General features: G+C 42.4%; 1 protein-coding gene across 4 annotated transcripts in view; it reads right to left on the minus strand.

Annotated features, from left to right (window-relative positions):
• CATSPERE (catsper channel auxiliary subunit epsilon) overlaps window positions 1-15,086 on the minus strand; it is an 891,786-nt gene that overhangs the window by 138,786 nt on the left and 737,914 nt on the right. For all 4 annotated transcript variants that reach the window (XM_075596820.1, XM_075596822.1, XM_075596819.1 and 1 more), the window contains one exon: window positions 6,122-6,174. In XM_075596820.1, the coding sequence (XP_075452935.1) occupies window positions 6,122-6,174 (53 nt within the window). The remainder of the gene's footprint in view (window positions 1-6,121; window positions 6,175-15,086) is intronic.

The raw sequence follows: 15,086 nt of genomic DNA on the forward strand, positions 1-15,086 counted from the left end.
GCAAAAATGGATAATGAAAAAAGGATTGCAATAGAAAGTAAGGTCAACCCTAAAAAGTTCTTTAAGTACCTTAATAACAAAAAAATGAGAAAAGAAAATATAGGACCCTTTCAGTGTGAGATGGGTAGGCAGATTATTGGAGATAAGGAAAAAGCAGAGGTATTAAACAAATTCTTTGCCTCTGTGTTTACCAGGGAAGAATCAAGTTCAATAGTAGCGCCACAGGAGGAAGACACAACCTCCATATTAATGACCAATTGGTTAACTGAGGAAGAAGTTCATAAGCGACTTGAAAAAATTAAAATAAATAAGGCACCTGGCCCCGATGGCAGACATCCAAGTGTTCTCAAGGAGTTACGCTCAGTAATAGCAAAACCATTATATTTAATATTCAAGGACTCCATTTCCACAGGCTCAGTACCACAAGATTGGCGTAAAGCAGATGTGGTGCCTATATTTAAAAAGGGAGCTAGATCACACCCGGGGAATTACAGACCTGTAAGCCTGACTTCAATAGTAAGGAAACTACTTGAAGGTTTAATACGGGATAATATTCAGGAATACCTAATGGAAAACAAAATTATTAGTAATAGTCAGCATGGATTTATGAAGTATAGATCTTGCCAAACTAACCTTATTTGTTTTTTTGAGGAGGTAAATAGGAATTTAGACCAGGGTAATGCAGTTGATGTGGTCTACTTAGATTTTGCAAAGGCTTTTGATACGGTTTCACACAAGAGGTTGGTGTACAAAATAAAGAAAATTGGACTCGGTAATAATATATGCACCTGGATTGAAAACTGGTTAAAGGACAGACAACAGAGGGTTGTCATAAATGGAACTTTTTCAGGTTGGGCTAAAGTCGTGAGTGGAGTACCTCAAGGATCGGACCTGGGACCCCTGCTTTTTAACTTGTTTATTAATGACCTTGAGGTTGGGATCGAGAGCAAAGTCTCCATCTTTGCTGTTGATACTAAATTGTGTAAGGTAATAGAATCAGAGCAGGATGTAATTTCTCTTCAGAAGGAGTTGGAGAGACTGGAAACGTGGGCAGGTAAATGGCAAATGAGGTTTAATACAGATAAATGTAATGTTATACATTTGGGATGCAAGAATAAAAAGGCGATTTACAAATTAAATGGAGATATATTGGGGGAATCCTTGATGGAGAAGGATTTAGGAGTGCTTGTAGACAGCAGGCTTAGCAATAGTGCCCAATGTCATGCAGTAGCTGCAAAGGCAAACAAGATCTTATCTTGCATCAAACGGGCAATGGATGGAAGGGAAGTAAACATAATTATGCCCCTTTACAAAGCATTAGTAAGACCACACCTTGAATATGGAGTACAATTTTGGGCACCAATCCCAAGAAAAGACATTATGGAACTAGAGAGAGTGCAGAGAAGAGCCACCAAATTAATAAAGGGGATGGACATTATAACTTATGAGGAGAGGCTAGCTAAATTAGATCTATTTACATTAGAAAAGAGGCGTCTAAGAGGGGATATGATAACTATATACAAATATATTCAGGGACAATACAAGGAGCTTTCAAAAGAACTATTCATCCCACGGGCAGTACAAAGGACTCGGGCCATCCCTTAAGGTTGGAGGAAAGGAAATTTCACCAGCAACAAAGGAAAGGGTTCTTTACAGTAAGGGCAGTTAAAATGTGGAATTCATTACCCATGGAGACAGTGATGGCAGATACAATAGATTGGTTCAAAAAAAGGTTGGACATCTTTTTAGATGGGAAAGGTATACAGGGATATACCAAATAAGTATACATGGGAAGGATGTTGATCCAGGGATTAATCCGATTGCCAATTCTTGGAGTCAGGAAGGAATTAATTTTCCCCCTTAATGGGGTTTTTTGTTTGCCTTCCTCTGGATCAATAAGTAAGTATAGATATAGAATAAAGTATCTGTTGTCTAAATTTAGCATAGATTGACTTGATGGACGTACGTTTTTTTTCAACCTCATCTACTATGTAACTATGTAACTATGTATGTAACTATGTTAATTGTCCTGGGGGCCTGAAATTCAATTTCTTCAGAAATTAAGCAGAATTGCACGTTTACAAATAAAACCAATGGTACAAAACAAAGTACCCTGTAAATACTATCAATTTATATATAAACTTGCAGGTAATTTTGTTTATTATTTTACAAGAAGCAACAGGTGACCCTGTATGCTCGTTTGTATGTAATTTCCAAGAATCCCTGGCTGCAGTAGAAGCATTATATGCTAAGAGATAATGGTGAAAAGCAGGGTTGCAAACCTGTCTGAGAAATATGAATGTGCTCACACGTGATATTTTTATTTGCTATTATTATTGCACTTGTTATACTGTACGGCAGTATGATATTTTTACCTGCTAATTTAAAAAAATGTTTACTACTGTGACGGTAGGGGTAGCCAGTCTTCCTAATATAGGTGAAGCCCGACTGGTTACCCGTGAAAACCGTGGGTCCCGGTAGCTTAGCAGCACCATAAGCCGAGGACACTGTGTGTATTATAACCTTTAATGTTGTCCAATAAACCTGGGGTTTTGGGAGCAGGAGTTAAAAGGGTGGGTATTTGGGTGAAAATGTGTTTAGAACATGTGTACAAGGTTGAGGGGCAAAGTTACTGGTTGTCCCCCCATTTTACCCGCACACCGCGTGTGGTCTGCGGATAAGCGTATGCATGTTATCCCCATAATATCTTCCCTATAAAATATTGTATTTCCTGCTCATCATGCTTAATGTTAAAGTTGTATTCCCGAACCCAGGTTAGAATAAAAAAGATGTACTTTTAAAATGTGTATTCATCTCTATACAGACAGTCCTGGTATTCCTATAAGTAGCAAGGATGTCTGCATAGAGATGAGAGATCAAAGAGGAGAAGGGAAGTTGAGAGGTGTCAGAACATTTGGTGAGCAGGGAAGGGCGGACAACTGGGTCTGGAGACACAGGCTCCTCATGGGGAGTCTTGTTCTCCCAACCTCGGTGGAGCCTACCCAGCGGGAGGTATGGGACTGGCAAGGGGAAGCCGTTGCTGGTAGGCACAGTTCCCATTGGCCAGTTCGAATTTCTCAATTGCCGGCATCCTGAACCTCCTCGACACCCCCCCCTCCTCTGACGTGTACTGCAAGATGAGCCCCATCTCGGATTGGCTGTTGAAGTTAGGATCTGTGCTCTGATTGTTCGTCAGCCCCTTCTCCATGTTGAACATAGGATAACGAGGTCTATGTAAGGGGACTGACCGATCAGAGAACCAGACTTTCTTGAGACTTTGTCCAGTGAGGTGCTGGCGGGCTATTCAAAAGTACTTTGCTCCAAATAGCAAAGCACTTGGCACAAAGTTTCCAGAGAAGCCTGGCCTAGCTGAGGACAAGTTCTCAGATCGCGGCCAAGTTCTAACTTTCCCCAAAGATGCACCAGCAGGAGGAGCCAGGTATCTCTCGCAAAAAGAGTACTGTGCAGTTTCTGGACGTGAAGCGGACAGGGTCAGCCTTCTGAAGCAGGCACCATGCACATAGTGAGGCTAGAGACTTCCCCAGACCCCCCAGTTAAGTGTGTATTTACTGTTTTGTGTATAATTGTGTGTCTGCTGGTTTTACCAGAATAAACCCCATTTTATTCCACTACCTTGTCCTACCTAGTGAACTGATCCTGGGGGGCAAAAAGTGTTAAAAGTACTGGTCTCCCATGACAACTACATTATATAGTTTCCTCTTGTCAATTGATCTTACAGTATGATATTGTGTGACCTTTGTTATTATTTCTGCATCTCATAGTGTGAACTTAATTTTTCTATCTGAACTTCTCTTTCTCATTACATTCCTTACATTGTTGTAGCAAATAAAAATATCACTTGTGAGCACATTAATATGTCTCAGACTGGTTTGCAACTCTGCTTTTCACCATTATCTCTTCTTATCATACAATGCCTCCACTGCAGCCAGGGATTCTAGGAAATTACATTGTTGCAAAAAAAAAAAAAACGTATCAATCCCCATGGATTTATGGTCCACTTTGAATTGACAGGCACTGTTCTTTTTAACATGTTAGTCAACAGAAAATTTCATAACGAACTCAAGGATGCAGAGAATGGCACAAAACCATGCAACATCACACAATGCAAATTTTGTAAACATATATGCCAAGATACCATAGCCAGTCACAAACATACAGTAGAACATTCAATATTAAAGGATCATACTGCTGCACAACCAGGAATGCTCGGTGTAATGATAGCAAGCACCCTGGTCTAAATAAAAAATCTATCCTAAAGCACTAGTACAGGTGCAACTGCTGGTTGTCGACTGAATCACGGAGCAAAACCATGGCCAATTCTCCAAATAACCAGCGAGATGTTCCGCTGCAGACTTAATGACCCATCGTATTAGCACAGCGGGGGTCCTTGCATTTTAATAGGACTCACGCTGTGTGAATCCTACTGGGTTTCCCCTGTCTGTAAGAGACCCGCTGTAACAGACTGAATCAGTCACTCTATTTGTGTGCCTCTAATATGCGATCGCAGGGCTTTTATTTTATTTTAATAATACAGTATTGTAGCAGGTAGTCTCCGGAGCTGAACCGCATTGATTTCAGGTCCAGTGACCCCCTGCTTCCCGAGTTACAAGCCCTGTTATGGGGTGCCTGTATCCAGACAGCAATGTTTAATTTTCCCCACGTCATGGCCCACGTGATCGTGGAATTTAAACAAACCAGTGGGATACTGGCACCTCATAACAGGGCCTGTAACTCGGGAAGCAGGGGGTCCCCGGACCTGAAATCAATGTGATTCAGCTCTGGAGACCACCTGCTACAATAATGCGTCATCAAAATAAAATAAAAGCAGCTTCATTACCTTGGTGGCTAACCGCTAAGGATATGAAGGGGTTAAGGCAGACTATCAGGTTTATTGGGGGCAGAGGGGGTGAGTGAAGGGAGTACTTGACCCAGGGTGGGTGGTTAGGCCTACAACGAAAGTTGCAGGAGGAGATAACCCCTTCATTACCATGCAGTGGTAACTGCTATGGTAATGAAGGACTAACCCCCTGTCCCCAACCCCTGCCGCTACCCACCCGGTAGGCCTAATCACCCACCGTGGGCCAAGTGTCCCCTTCACCCAATCCCTCTACCCCCAATAAACATTAAAATACCTACTACCTACCAATACACAAACCACCCAACCACTGTACCCCCAACAACACTTCTAACACATACAGTAAAGTAATGAACAAAATTACCAGCTATGGATAATAGTGCATTTGCCCATTAAAAATAAAACATTAGCCAGCCAGCATAAACCAAATAAAACTTGCACTTACCCCTGCCAGGATGAAGGCCATCCTTATCTTCCTCCCTGTCTTCCGTGGGCAGCAACATAACAATAATAAACAAACTAATGGCCACTAACCCCTTAATCACCATAGTGGTTATTAACCACTAAAGTAATTAGTGGGTTAACCCCCCTCCCCCGCTACCCCACGGGCAACTACCCCCAACCTCTACTCAATGATTGGCATACATCCTCTTCTCTGACAGCTGAAAAAGAGTTGAGGAAGGCTGAGGAGAGTTAGAAAGAGGTGTAGCTCGGGGGGAGAATACAGAGGGGATGTCCTGATGTATGGATTCCACCTTTTCCTTGAAATAGTCAGCAAAGTCCTGAGGTGAGATGGAGGAAGAAAAACAGACAGCAGAGGGTGGTCTGAGTAGGGAGACAAAGACAGAGAAGAGTCAGCATGGGTTAGACTTGTGCATGTTGATTAGTAAAAAAAAAGTAGGTTTTCTTAGCCTGAGAGGGCAGAGTTCAAACAGGATAGTATAAATTTGTAGTGAAGGAAGTCTGCGAGAGTGTGAGATTTCCTCCAGAGCAACGAGTGCAGGAACGCAGCATGCGTGTGTGGAAATTTAGCCAGGGTCTGGGTTTTGGAACTGCATAGAACAGCAGAGAGAAAGGTCAATACACAAGGTCATACTCAGTCTCTGTTATGGGTGTTCCACAGTCCAAAGTCTAACAGAAATCATCCAACTTACAGTATACATAATAAAGCATATAAAATTTGATTTGTATATAGGAAAATATGTTTTCATCATACTCGTTAAACCCAAAATATAAAGTACTTGCCTATCGATAACAATTCGTCTTGATGGAGGACAGCCAACAAATATATGAGTTACCTGGGAAAATTAAATGGTAAATATCAGTAAATAAATTGTTATTTTTTTTGGTAGGCCAAAATGAAAAGAAAAAGGCAACAACACAAACTAAAGATGAAAAATCAAATCATGTATATAATTTTAAACTGCAAAAGAAAATGTGGGATTTATTTATTAAAGTTTCCCAACTGCAAACCTGGGACAAACAAGAACAAAATAATTGCACCAGATTTACAGTGGCGGCCGAGCTGAGTCTCATGCGGCTTCTCCCGCAGTGCCACCGCAGTTTAAAAATAGTGCGGGCGGCGCGCGGTCTGGCTTCGGCCGAAACTGGCCGGTTTTCCCGCGCCTCGGGTGCTTTCAATGGTAAGCGCCATTAGCGGCCGCCTTGCGGGAAACTCCGTTTTTAAATGGAGAGCAGACCCGCGGCTAGCCCGCTACGCTCCCGGTCAGCTCCCGGGAAGCTTTAGAATGAGCTTAGCCGGGACAGTATCAAAGAAAATAATTGCATTGGTTTCCATAGAAGAAAATGGCTGTACAGTACAGCGCTAGACAAAAGGGATGTAGGTGTGAATAACACACCAAAAGATCCCCACTAGGGCGCACCACAGACCTGAGTTGTATTAAATCATGGTCCTATAGAACAGCGCTAGTACAGATGTGAGCAATACAGAACAAACGTCCAGAAAACCAGTGCTACAGAACTTCTGAAGAATGTGTGTGTATGTATATAAAATATAAAAATATTACTTTTGAGCACATTCACATGTCTTAGACAGGTCTTCAACCCTGCCCTTCACCATTATCACCTAGCCTTCAGCACTTCCACAGCAGCAAAGGATTCTGGGAAATTACATGCAAATGAGCACACAGTGCCACTTTTTGTCTCTAGACCACATTACATGGTTAAACCCTTAAGCCAATGCACACTGCTTTAAACACAGCTTTTAAACATAGCCTGGGATGAGATGCAAAGCCAATAAACCCACTTACAGACAGCTTCGACCTTGTGGGTCTCATCAGTGTGAGGTTGGTTGTACTGGCTTTGCAGCTTGAGACATGAAGTAGGTCTTCAGCACACATTATTTAAGTTATGGTGGGTGAAAAGGTGACTAAAAACCCTCCACCGTATAGCATATAAAAAAATATTATTGTGAGCATTCACATGTCTTAGACAGGTCTGCAACCCTGCCCTTCACCATTATTACCTAGCATAGAGCACTTCCACTGCAGCAATGGATTCTGGAAAATTACATGCAAATGAGCACACAGTGTCACCTTTTGTCTCAAGACCACATTACATGGTTAAACCCTTAAGCTAATGCACGCTGCTTTAAACACAGCTTTTAAACATAGCCTGGGATGAGATGCAAAGGCAATAAACCCACTCACAGACAGAATGTTTCGACCTTGTGGGTCTCATCAGTGTGAGGTTAGTTGTACTTGCTTTGCAACTTGAGACATGAAGTAGGTCTTCACCACACATTATTTAAGTTATGGTGGGAGAAAAGGTGACTAAAAACCCTCCACCGTATAGCATATCTATCTATATATATATAAAACTGAAAGTGTTGTTTGTGCGTCCCTGTAGACAATTTGATTGGTCCGTTGGTCCGGACGCCCTCCCACAGCTCTCATTGGCCAGTTGTGTCTCGCCCCCCCGCCCGCCATGTGTCCCGCCCCCACGGCTCTAATTGGCCAGTCTAACTCAACCCCAATGAGCCGCCGCCGAGACACCCTCCTGTACACCCTCCCGCTCGCACCTCCAGTGAGCCGGCGAACAGCTACAAGCCCAACACAGGCCCTGGCTAGCAGCGGTTTCAGATGTACCTCCCCTCTACTGTAAATTTAAGGTAAGGCCCCAAAGGGGGTCAATTCCTGGGAGGCGGGATTCAGGGAGGAGAGGGACTCCATGGTGTGGTCCGGCCGCCCCCATCTGCGGCCGGAGTGCAGCATCGAGTGATCTTGGGTGGGCAGGACAGGTGCCGGGACACCTGTTCTTGCACTCGCTCCCGTGCGGCGCTGCTTCATGCCCACAAACTGCTGGCGGAGCAAGCGGCGGGAGTAGGGCTCCAGGGGGAGAGTGTATGTGGGAGGAGCGGGGCATGAGGAGGCGCCGCCTCCCGCCCCCCACCTGGCAGCATGGTGCCAGAGAGAGAGTGCGTGGTTAGGAGCTGGGGGGAGATAGCGGCACAGGAGGCGGGCGCGCGGGTCTCCCGTGCGGCACCGCTTCCTCAGGAGCATGGTGACAGGTCTCTCCTCCTCCTCTGTAAGTACATAGTTTGGAGTCATCGGCAGGCAGGCAGGACGGAGGAGGAGAGGTAAAAAACTGGCGGCCCGCTCAGGGCAGGGGCATGGCAGTAGGAGCAGGGGGTACCAGCACGGTAGGTGGGCGCGCGGGTCTCCCTCGTGGTGCTTTCCCCGTCCCCCACACCAAGGGCCACAAGTTGTAATGCCAGGAGGAGAGCGTGCTCAGTAGGAGCTTGGGGGGTAACAGCACGGGAGGTGGCCGCGTGGGTCTCCCGCGTGGCTCCGCCTCCTCGGGATCAGGGCGCCAGGGGGAGACTGTGATGCTGCCTCCCCCCCACCCATTGCCTCCCTCCCCCCACCCATTGCCTTCCTCCCCCCCACCCGCTGCCTCCATCTCCCCACCCGCTGCCTCCCTCTCCCCACCCACTGCCTCCCTCCACCCCACCCACTGCCTCCCTCTCCCCCCCACCCACTGCCTCCCTCCCCCCACTGCCTCCCTTGCTCCCCCCCCCACCCACTGCCTACCTCCCCCTATAGGCTAGGTGATGATGGTGAAGGGCAGGGTTACAGACCTGTCTAAGAATGTGCTCACACGTAATATTTTTATATGCAATATGCTATACGGTGGAGGGTTTTTAGTCACCTTTTCACCCACCATAACTTAAATATATATGTTCCTCGTGTTTCTAGTCATTTTGCTCAAGTCCACTCCAAAGACCCTAGGGGGCTTAGAATCATGGGTATTGAGAGTATCCCCAAGACCAAACTAGGTGGGGATAGGTTTAAATCACTATGTACTGTATGAGAGAATCCTTCTGGATTTATTCTCTCATACACTCTCACCCAAAGGTCTAAATGGGTGTTTAGACACAAGCACACTGGTCTAGTTCTGTTCTTTCTCTGCTATTTTTTGTCTCACTGCTCAGGTCACCATATTGATCTCTCAGTTTGTCTTAGACTTTCAGAACTACCAATTAGGAAGGGTTCTGTTGTCTTCGGAGAGTTTCCTTTTTTAGAACATTTACTTTAATATTTTTCAAATCTCTATTATACAAATAGTTGCCAAGACTCAAGATTAGAGTTAATATCAGTTCCATCTATATTGATTTGTATTATATATATTTTGAAGTTTAATTATATTTAAATTTATATAGTGGTTTTTTTTTAATATAATTACTAATTCCCTATATAGGATTACCTATGTATTTAAAAACCTCTTATTTTTTATTAAGTAAAATTATTATTTTATTGTAATTGTTGGAGTTGTATTGTTCCCACCACAGACCGAGAGTTATATATAAATATATATTTTTTATTTGATAATAATTACTAGTTATATTAACTTATAGTTAAAGGTTCCAATTCATTGGTTTAATTTCCATATTGGTTGAATATAGGATTGGTTTTAGTAGGATATTTTTTTTTTGTTTGTTACAAATTAGGAGAATTTAAATTTAAATATTAGTTAGGATATTCTCAGTGTTTGGTGTGAACAATTCAATTTAATATTATGATTTATTGTGAGATGGGTAGGCAGATTATTGGCAGATTATTGGAGATAAGGAGAAAGCAGAGGTATTAAACAAATTATTTGCCTCTGTGTTTACCAGGGAAGAACAAGTTCAATAGTAGTGCCGCAGGAGGAAGCCACAACCTCCATATTAATGAACAATTGGTTAACTGAGGAAAAAGTTCATAAGCAACTTGAAAAAATTAAAGTAAATAAGGCACCTGGCCCCGATGGCATACAGTACATCCAAGAGTTCTCAAGGAGTTAAGCTCAGTAATAGCCAAACCATTATATTTAATATTCAAGGACTCAATTTCCACAGGCTCAGTACCACAAGATTGGCGTAAAGCAGATGTGGTGCCTATATTTTAAAAGGGAGCTAGAGCACAAACAGGAAATTACAGACCTGTAAGCCTGACTACAATAGTGGGGAAACTACTTGAAGGTTTAATACGGGATAATATTCAGGAATACCTAATGGAAAACAAAATTATTAGTAATAGTCAGCATGGATTTATGAAGGATAGATCATGCCAAACTAACCTTATTTGTTGCTTTGAGGCGGTAAGTAGGAATTTAGACCAGGGTAATGCAGTTGATGTGGTCTACTTAGAGTTTGCAAAGGCTTTTGATATGGTTTCACACAAGAGGTTGGTGTACAAAATAAAGAAAATTGGACTCGGTAATAATATATGCACCTGGATTGAAAACTGGTTAAAGGACAGACAACAGAGGGTTGTCATAAATGGAACTTTTTCAGGTTGGGCTAAAGTCGTGAGTGGAGTACCTCAGGGATCAGTACTGGGACCCCTACTTTTTAACTTGTTTATTAACGACCTTGAGATTGGGATCGAGAGCAAAGTCTCCATCTTTGCTGATGATACTAAATTGTGTAAGGTAATAGAATCAGAGCAGGATGTAATTTCTCTTCAGAAGGACTTGGAGAGACTGGAAACGTGGGCAGGTAAATGGCAGATGAGGTTTAATAGAGATAAATGTAAGGTTATGCATGTGGGATGCAAGAATACACAGGCGATTTACAAATTAAATGGAGATATATTGGGGGAATCCTTGATGGTGAAGGATTTAGGAGTTCTTGTAGACAGCAGGCTTAGCAATAGTGCCCAATGTCATGCAGTAGCTGCAAAGGCAAACAAGATCTTATCTTGCATCAAACGGGCAATGGATGGAAGGGAAGTAAACATAATTATGCCCCTTTACAAAGCATTAGTAAGACCACACCTTGAATATGGAGTACAATTTTGGGCACCAATCCTAAGAAAAGACGTTATGGAACTAGAGAGAGTGCAGAGAAGAGCCACCAAATTAATAAAGGTGGATGAACAATCCAACTTATGAGGAGAGGCTACCTAAATTAGATTTATTTACATTAGAAAAGAGGCGTCTAAGAGGGGATATGATAACTATATACAAATATATTCGGGACAATACAAGGATCTTTCAAAAGAACTATTCATCCCACGGGCAGTACAAAGGACTCGGGCCATCCCTTAAGGTTGGAGGAAAGGAGATTTCACCAGACACAAAGGAAAGGATTCTTTTCAGTAAGGGCAGTTAAAATGTGGAATTCATTACCCATGGAGACAGTGATGGCAGATACAATAGAATTGTTCAAAAAAAGGTTGGACATCTTTTTAGATGGGAAAGGTATACAGGGATATACCAAATAAGTATACATGGGAAGGATGTTGATCCAGGGATTAATCCGATTGCCAATTCTTGGAGTCAGGAAGGAATTTATTTTTCCCCTTATGAGATATCATTGGATGATATGGCACTGGGTTTTTTTGTTTGCCTTCCTCTGGATCAATAAGTAGGTATAGATATAGGATAAAGTATCTGTTGTCTAAATTTAGCATAGCATGAACTTAATGGACCTATGTCTTTTTTCAACCTCATCTACTATATAACTATGTAAGTATTATGGTTTATTAATGTGTATATTACTTTGTAAACTACTGAATATTGTTGAATCAGTAACCACTTAGTGAGAATAGCTCAATATCATTCATCCTATTTCATTGGCTTTTACTGACCAATCAGACATCCCCTGACGAAGTCGCACAAACGTGACGAAACACGTAGAGCTGGTGACGTCATCATGTGTGGGTGCGTGCACGTGGAGTCCTGGGCGTCCTAGTGATCCACCCAGCTTAATTTCCAAGTGCTGGCATCTGATCTATGCAGGAGCAGAGGACGCAAAGGCACTGAGAGGCACACGATTTGGCGCCAGCTCGTAACAGGAGTTGGTTGTGGCCACGAGCTGACCAGGTGCATCCTGCCTATCTTGGACTCCCGTTGATGTCTTCACATAAAGATTTCTCTCCCACGTATGGTTGCTTTTTTTAATCCTGTAAGTGCATTTCCTTTGGGCTGCTCTTTTTAATAAATGTACTCAATTGTTTAAACATTTACATGCTATGGAGCTTGCGCTTCTGTTTTTGTTTATATATATATATATATATATATATATATATATATATATATATATATATATATATATATATATATATATATATATAAATGCCAGCAAAGAAAGAGAAAGGGTCCCTATAAAAGCACTCAAGCAAAGGTGATATATAAATTGGTTTTTAAAGAAACATGAATTACACAAAATGAAATAAAACAGTCCCCAAGGTATCCCTACACCATGAAGTCTGACCTAAACATAGAATGAAATTACTATAATGTAATATGGTATATGGAACACACATAAACCATATATGATGTGCAGAGGAAGAAAAACAAATGTTTAACCTGCTAAGCAATGTGTAGACCGGCCGGTCAGTAAGGAATTCAATGTAAGGTAGCTGAATGCTGTGACCAAATAACTGCTGACAAAAGATTTAACCCCTAATGCAGTACCACTCAGTTAACCACTCAATCAGCCACAATAAGGCAATACAAAGCCTGAAAACCACAAGCAAAAGCAAATGCAGAGTTTACTTGCAAGTGGTCATATGTTTGTAGAGCAAAAAATGTCCTGGAATGGTATAGGTTGCAGATTGGGATGTCCAGCAGGGGTTCACACTGAAGTGTTGGGGGTCCAAGGGGAGTGCAAACAAACACAACCCCGACGTACGTTTCGCACCCTAGCTTCGTCCGGGGGCTTGATGTAATAACGTCCGTTAAAGGGTTTAAAAGGACGCTGGTAAATCACGTTAACCAATAAAATTGCGAGCAGCGAGGGAAAACACAGCTGATGAATAAGATCCATTAAGAGGGAGTAATGTATCCATAAGCAAGATGGTTGACTCAAACCCACGTTTGTTGAGGGGTGGGTGACGCCCCTCCGGTCATGTAAGCAGGTCTGTGATTGGTCCGAGTGAGCCTTTCTGCCAATCGGAAATGCAAAGACATTCTTCTATATCCAAATCTCACAAGACTTCCAGCAAAGCAGCAGCAGAAATCATCATACAAGATTGTAGATGGACGTGTGCCTCCATAACATGGAGGGCTATAATTGGTTGCCTCTTTGTTTGTTAAGGGGTGGACGAGAGATCAATTAGCATATGTAAACAAAGAAAAAAAACACACTAAACTTTGCAGAAAAATATTTAATCATAATGGGACCAGATATAACATTTAAATAAATATACAAAAAGTGAATATATTAAATAAATATATATTAAATGTGAAGTGAGTGAAAAGTATAACTATAACTAACTAGATGAATTATACTATATGTATTTGTAATAATATAAATTGTAAGAATATGTTCTGGTGAGAAAATAAGATGAGAGGAATTAAATAAATGTGTAAATCCTACCAGTGGGTGCGCTAAGGGGGAGACCATACAGAGACTCCCTCGTCACAGGAACATCGCATAGCCCGTGTATTCATTGAGGCCATGCGGAAGAAGAGTGCCCAACGTAAATATCCATCGGCACTCTCTCTCTAACAGGAGTCTATCCACGTCTCCCCCCCGCATTCCCAGTGAGACATGATCAAATGCAAAAGCTTTAAGAAGACTAAAGTCTGAGTCATCAAAGGTTTTTAAGTGTCTGGCCACTGTCGTAAGTTTTTTCCCTTTAAGATTGTCTTTGTCAGCGTTTTTGATGTTTCTAACGTGTTCCTGGACACGGAAATAAAGTTCCCGTGTCGTCATCCCCACGTAAATTTTAGAACATGGGCATGAGAGGTGATATATAACTGCCTTGCTTTTGCAGTTAAGGGGCACTCTAATCTTAAAGGTCCTTGATATCTGTGAATTCAAACAAGTGGATGTGTTGGTCATGTATTGGAAAGCAGAACACGTTCTGCATGCCTGAAATCCCTGTGTCACCTTCCTGGAGAGAAAGTGGGTGGCCCTGTCTGCACTGTAATGGCTCTGAACCAATTTATCTCCCAGGCTCAGAGCTCTGCGACTTACCAGATCAACTGAAGGTCCCAGAACTTGGCATAAATCAGCATCTGATCGCAACAGGTACCAATGTTTCTGAATGACCTTGCAGTAATTTTGCCAGTTCTTATCATAAGTGGCGATGAATCTTATTTTCCTGTCTGGTTCAACATAATTGTCCTTCCCTGCAATTAAAAGAGAAGGTCGAGGTCTGGCCTCACTGATTCTCCTTGCCCGCTTAATTGAGGTCGTGCTTTACAACGTTTTAGAAATCTTGTTGTCATTTCATTGGCTCTAAGTATATAAATTGCTTTTGTAGAGCAATTACGCCTTAATCTCAGGAACTCTCCCACCGGGATACCCTTTATCTGGTGAGATGGATGACCGCTACTAGCGTGAAGGATGGAATTAGTAGCGGCCTTTTTACGAAAAATATCTGTCTCGATGTAGCCTTCCTCAGTGAGAGAGATCCTGAGATCCAAGAATTCCACCGATACATGACTGGAGACAGACGTAAGCCTGATATTGAGTTGGTTCTGGTTGAGCCCATCAATGAACATCCTCAAATCCCGAGACGAACCGTCCCAGAAGATGAGGATGTCATCGATGAACCTCAACCAAAGGATGACATGCTGAGCCCCAGCAATAACATCGTCCTGGAAGATCACCTCCCTTTCCCAAAAGCCTAAAAATAGGTTGGCATAGGAGGGCACACATGTGGCACCCATCGCCATTCCCCTGATCTGTAAATAAAATTGGCATTTGAAAAGAAAATAATTGTGGGTCAAAATAAATTGTAAAAGATCCAAC

Source organism: Ascaphus truei, chromosome 4 (assembly GCF_040206685.1).
Source record: "Ascaphus truei isolate aAscTru1 chromosome 4, aAscTru1.hap1, whole genome shotgun sequence".
Classification (NCBI taxonomy): domain Eukaryota; kingdom Metazoa; phylum Chordata; class Amphibia; order Anura; family Ascaphidae; genus Ascaphus; species Ascaphus truei.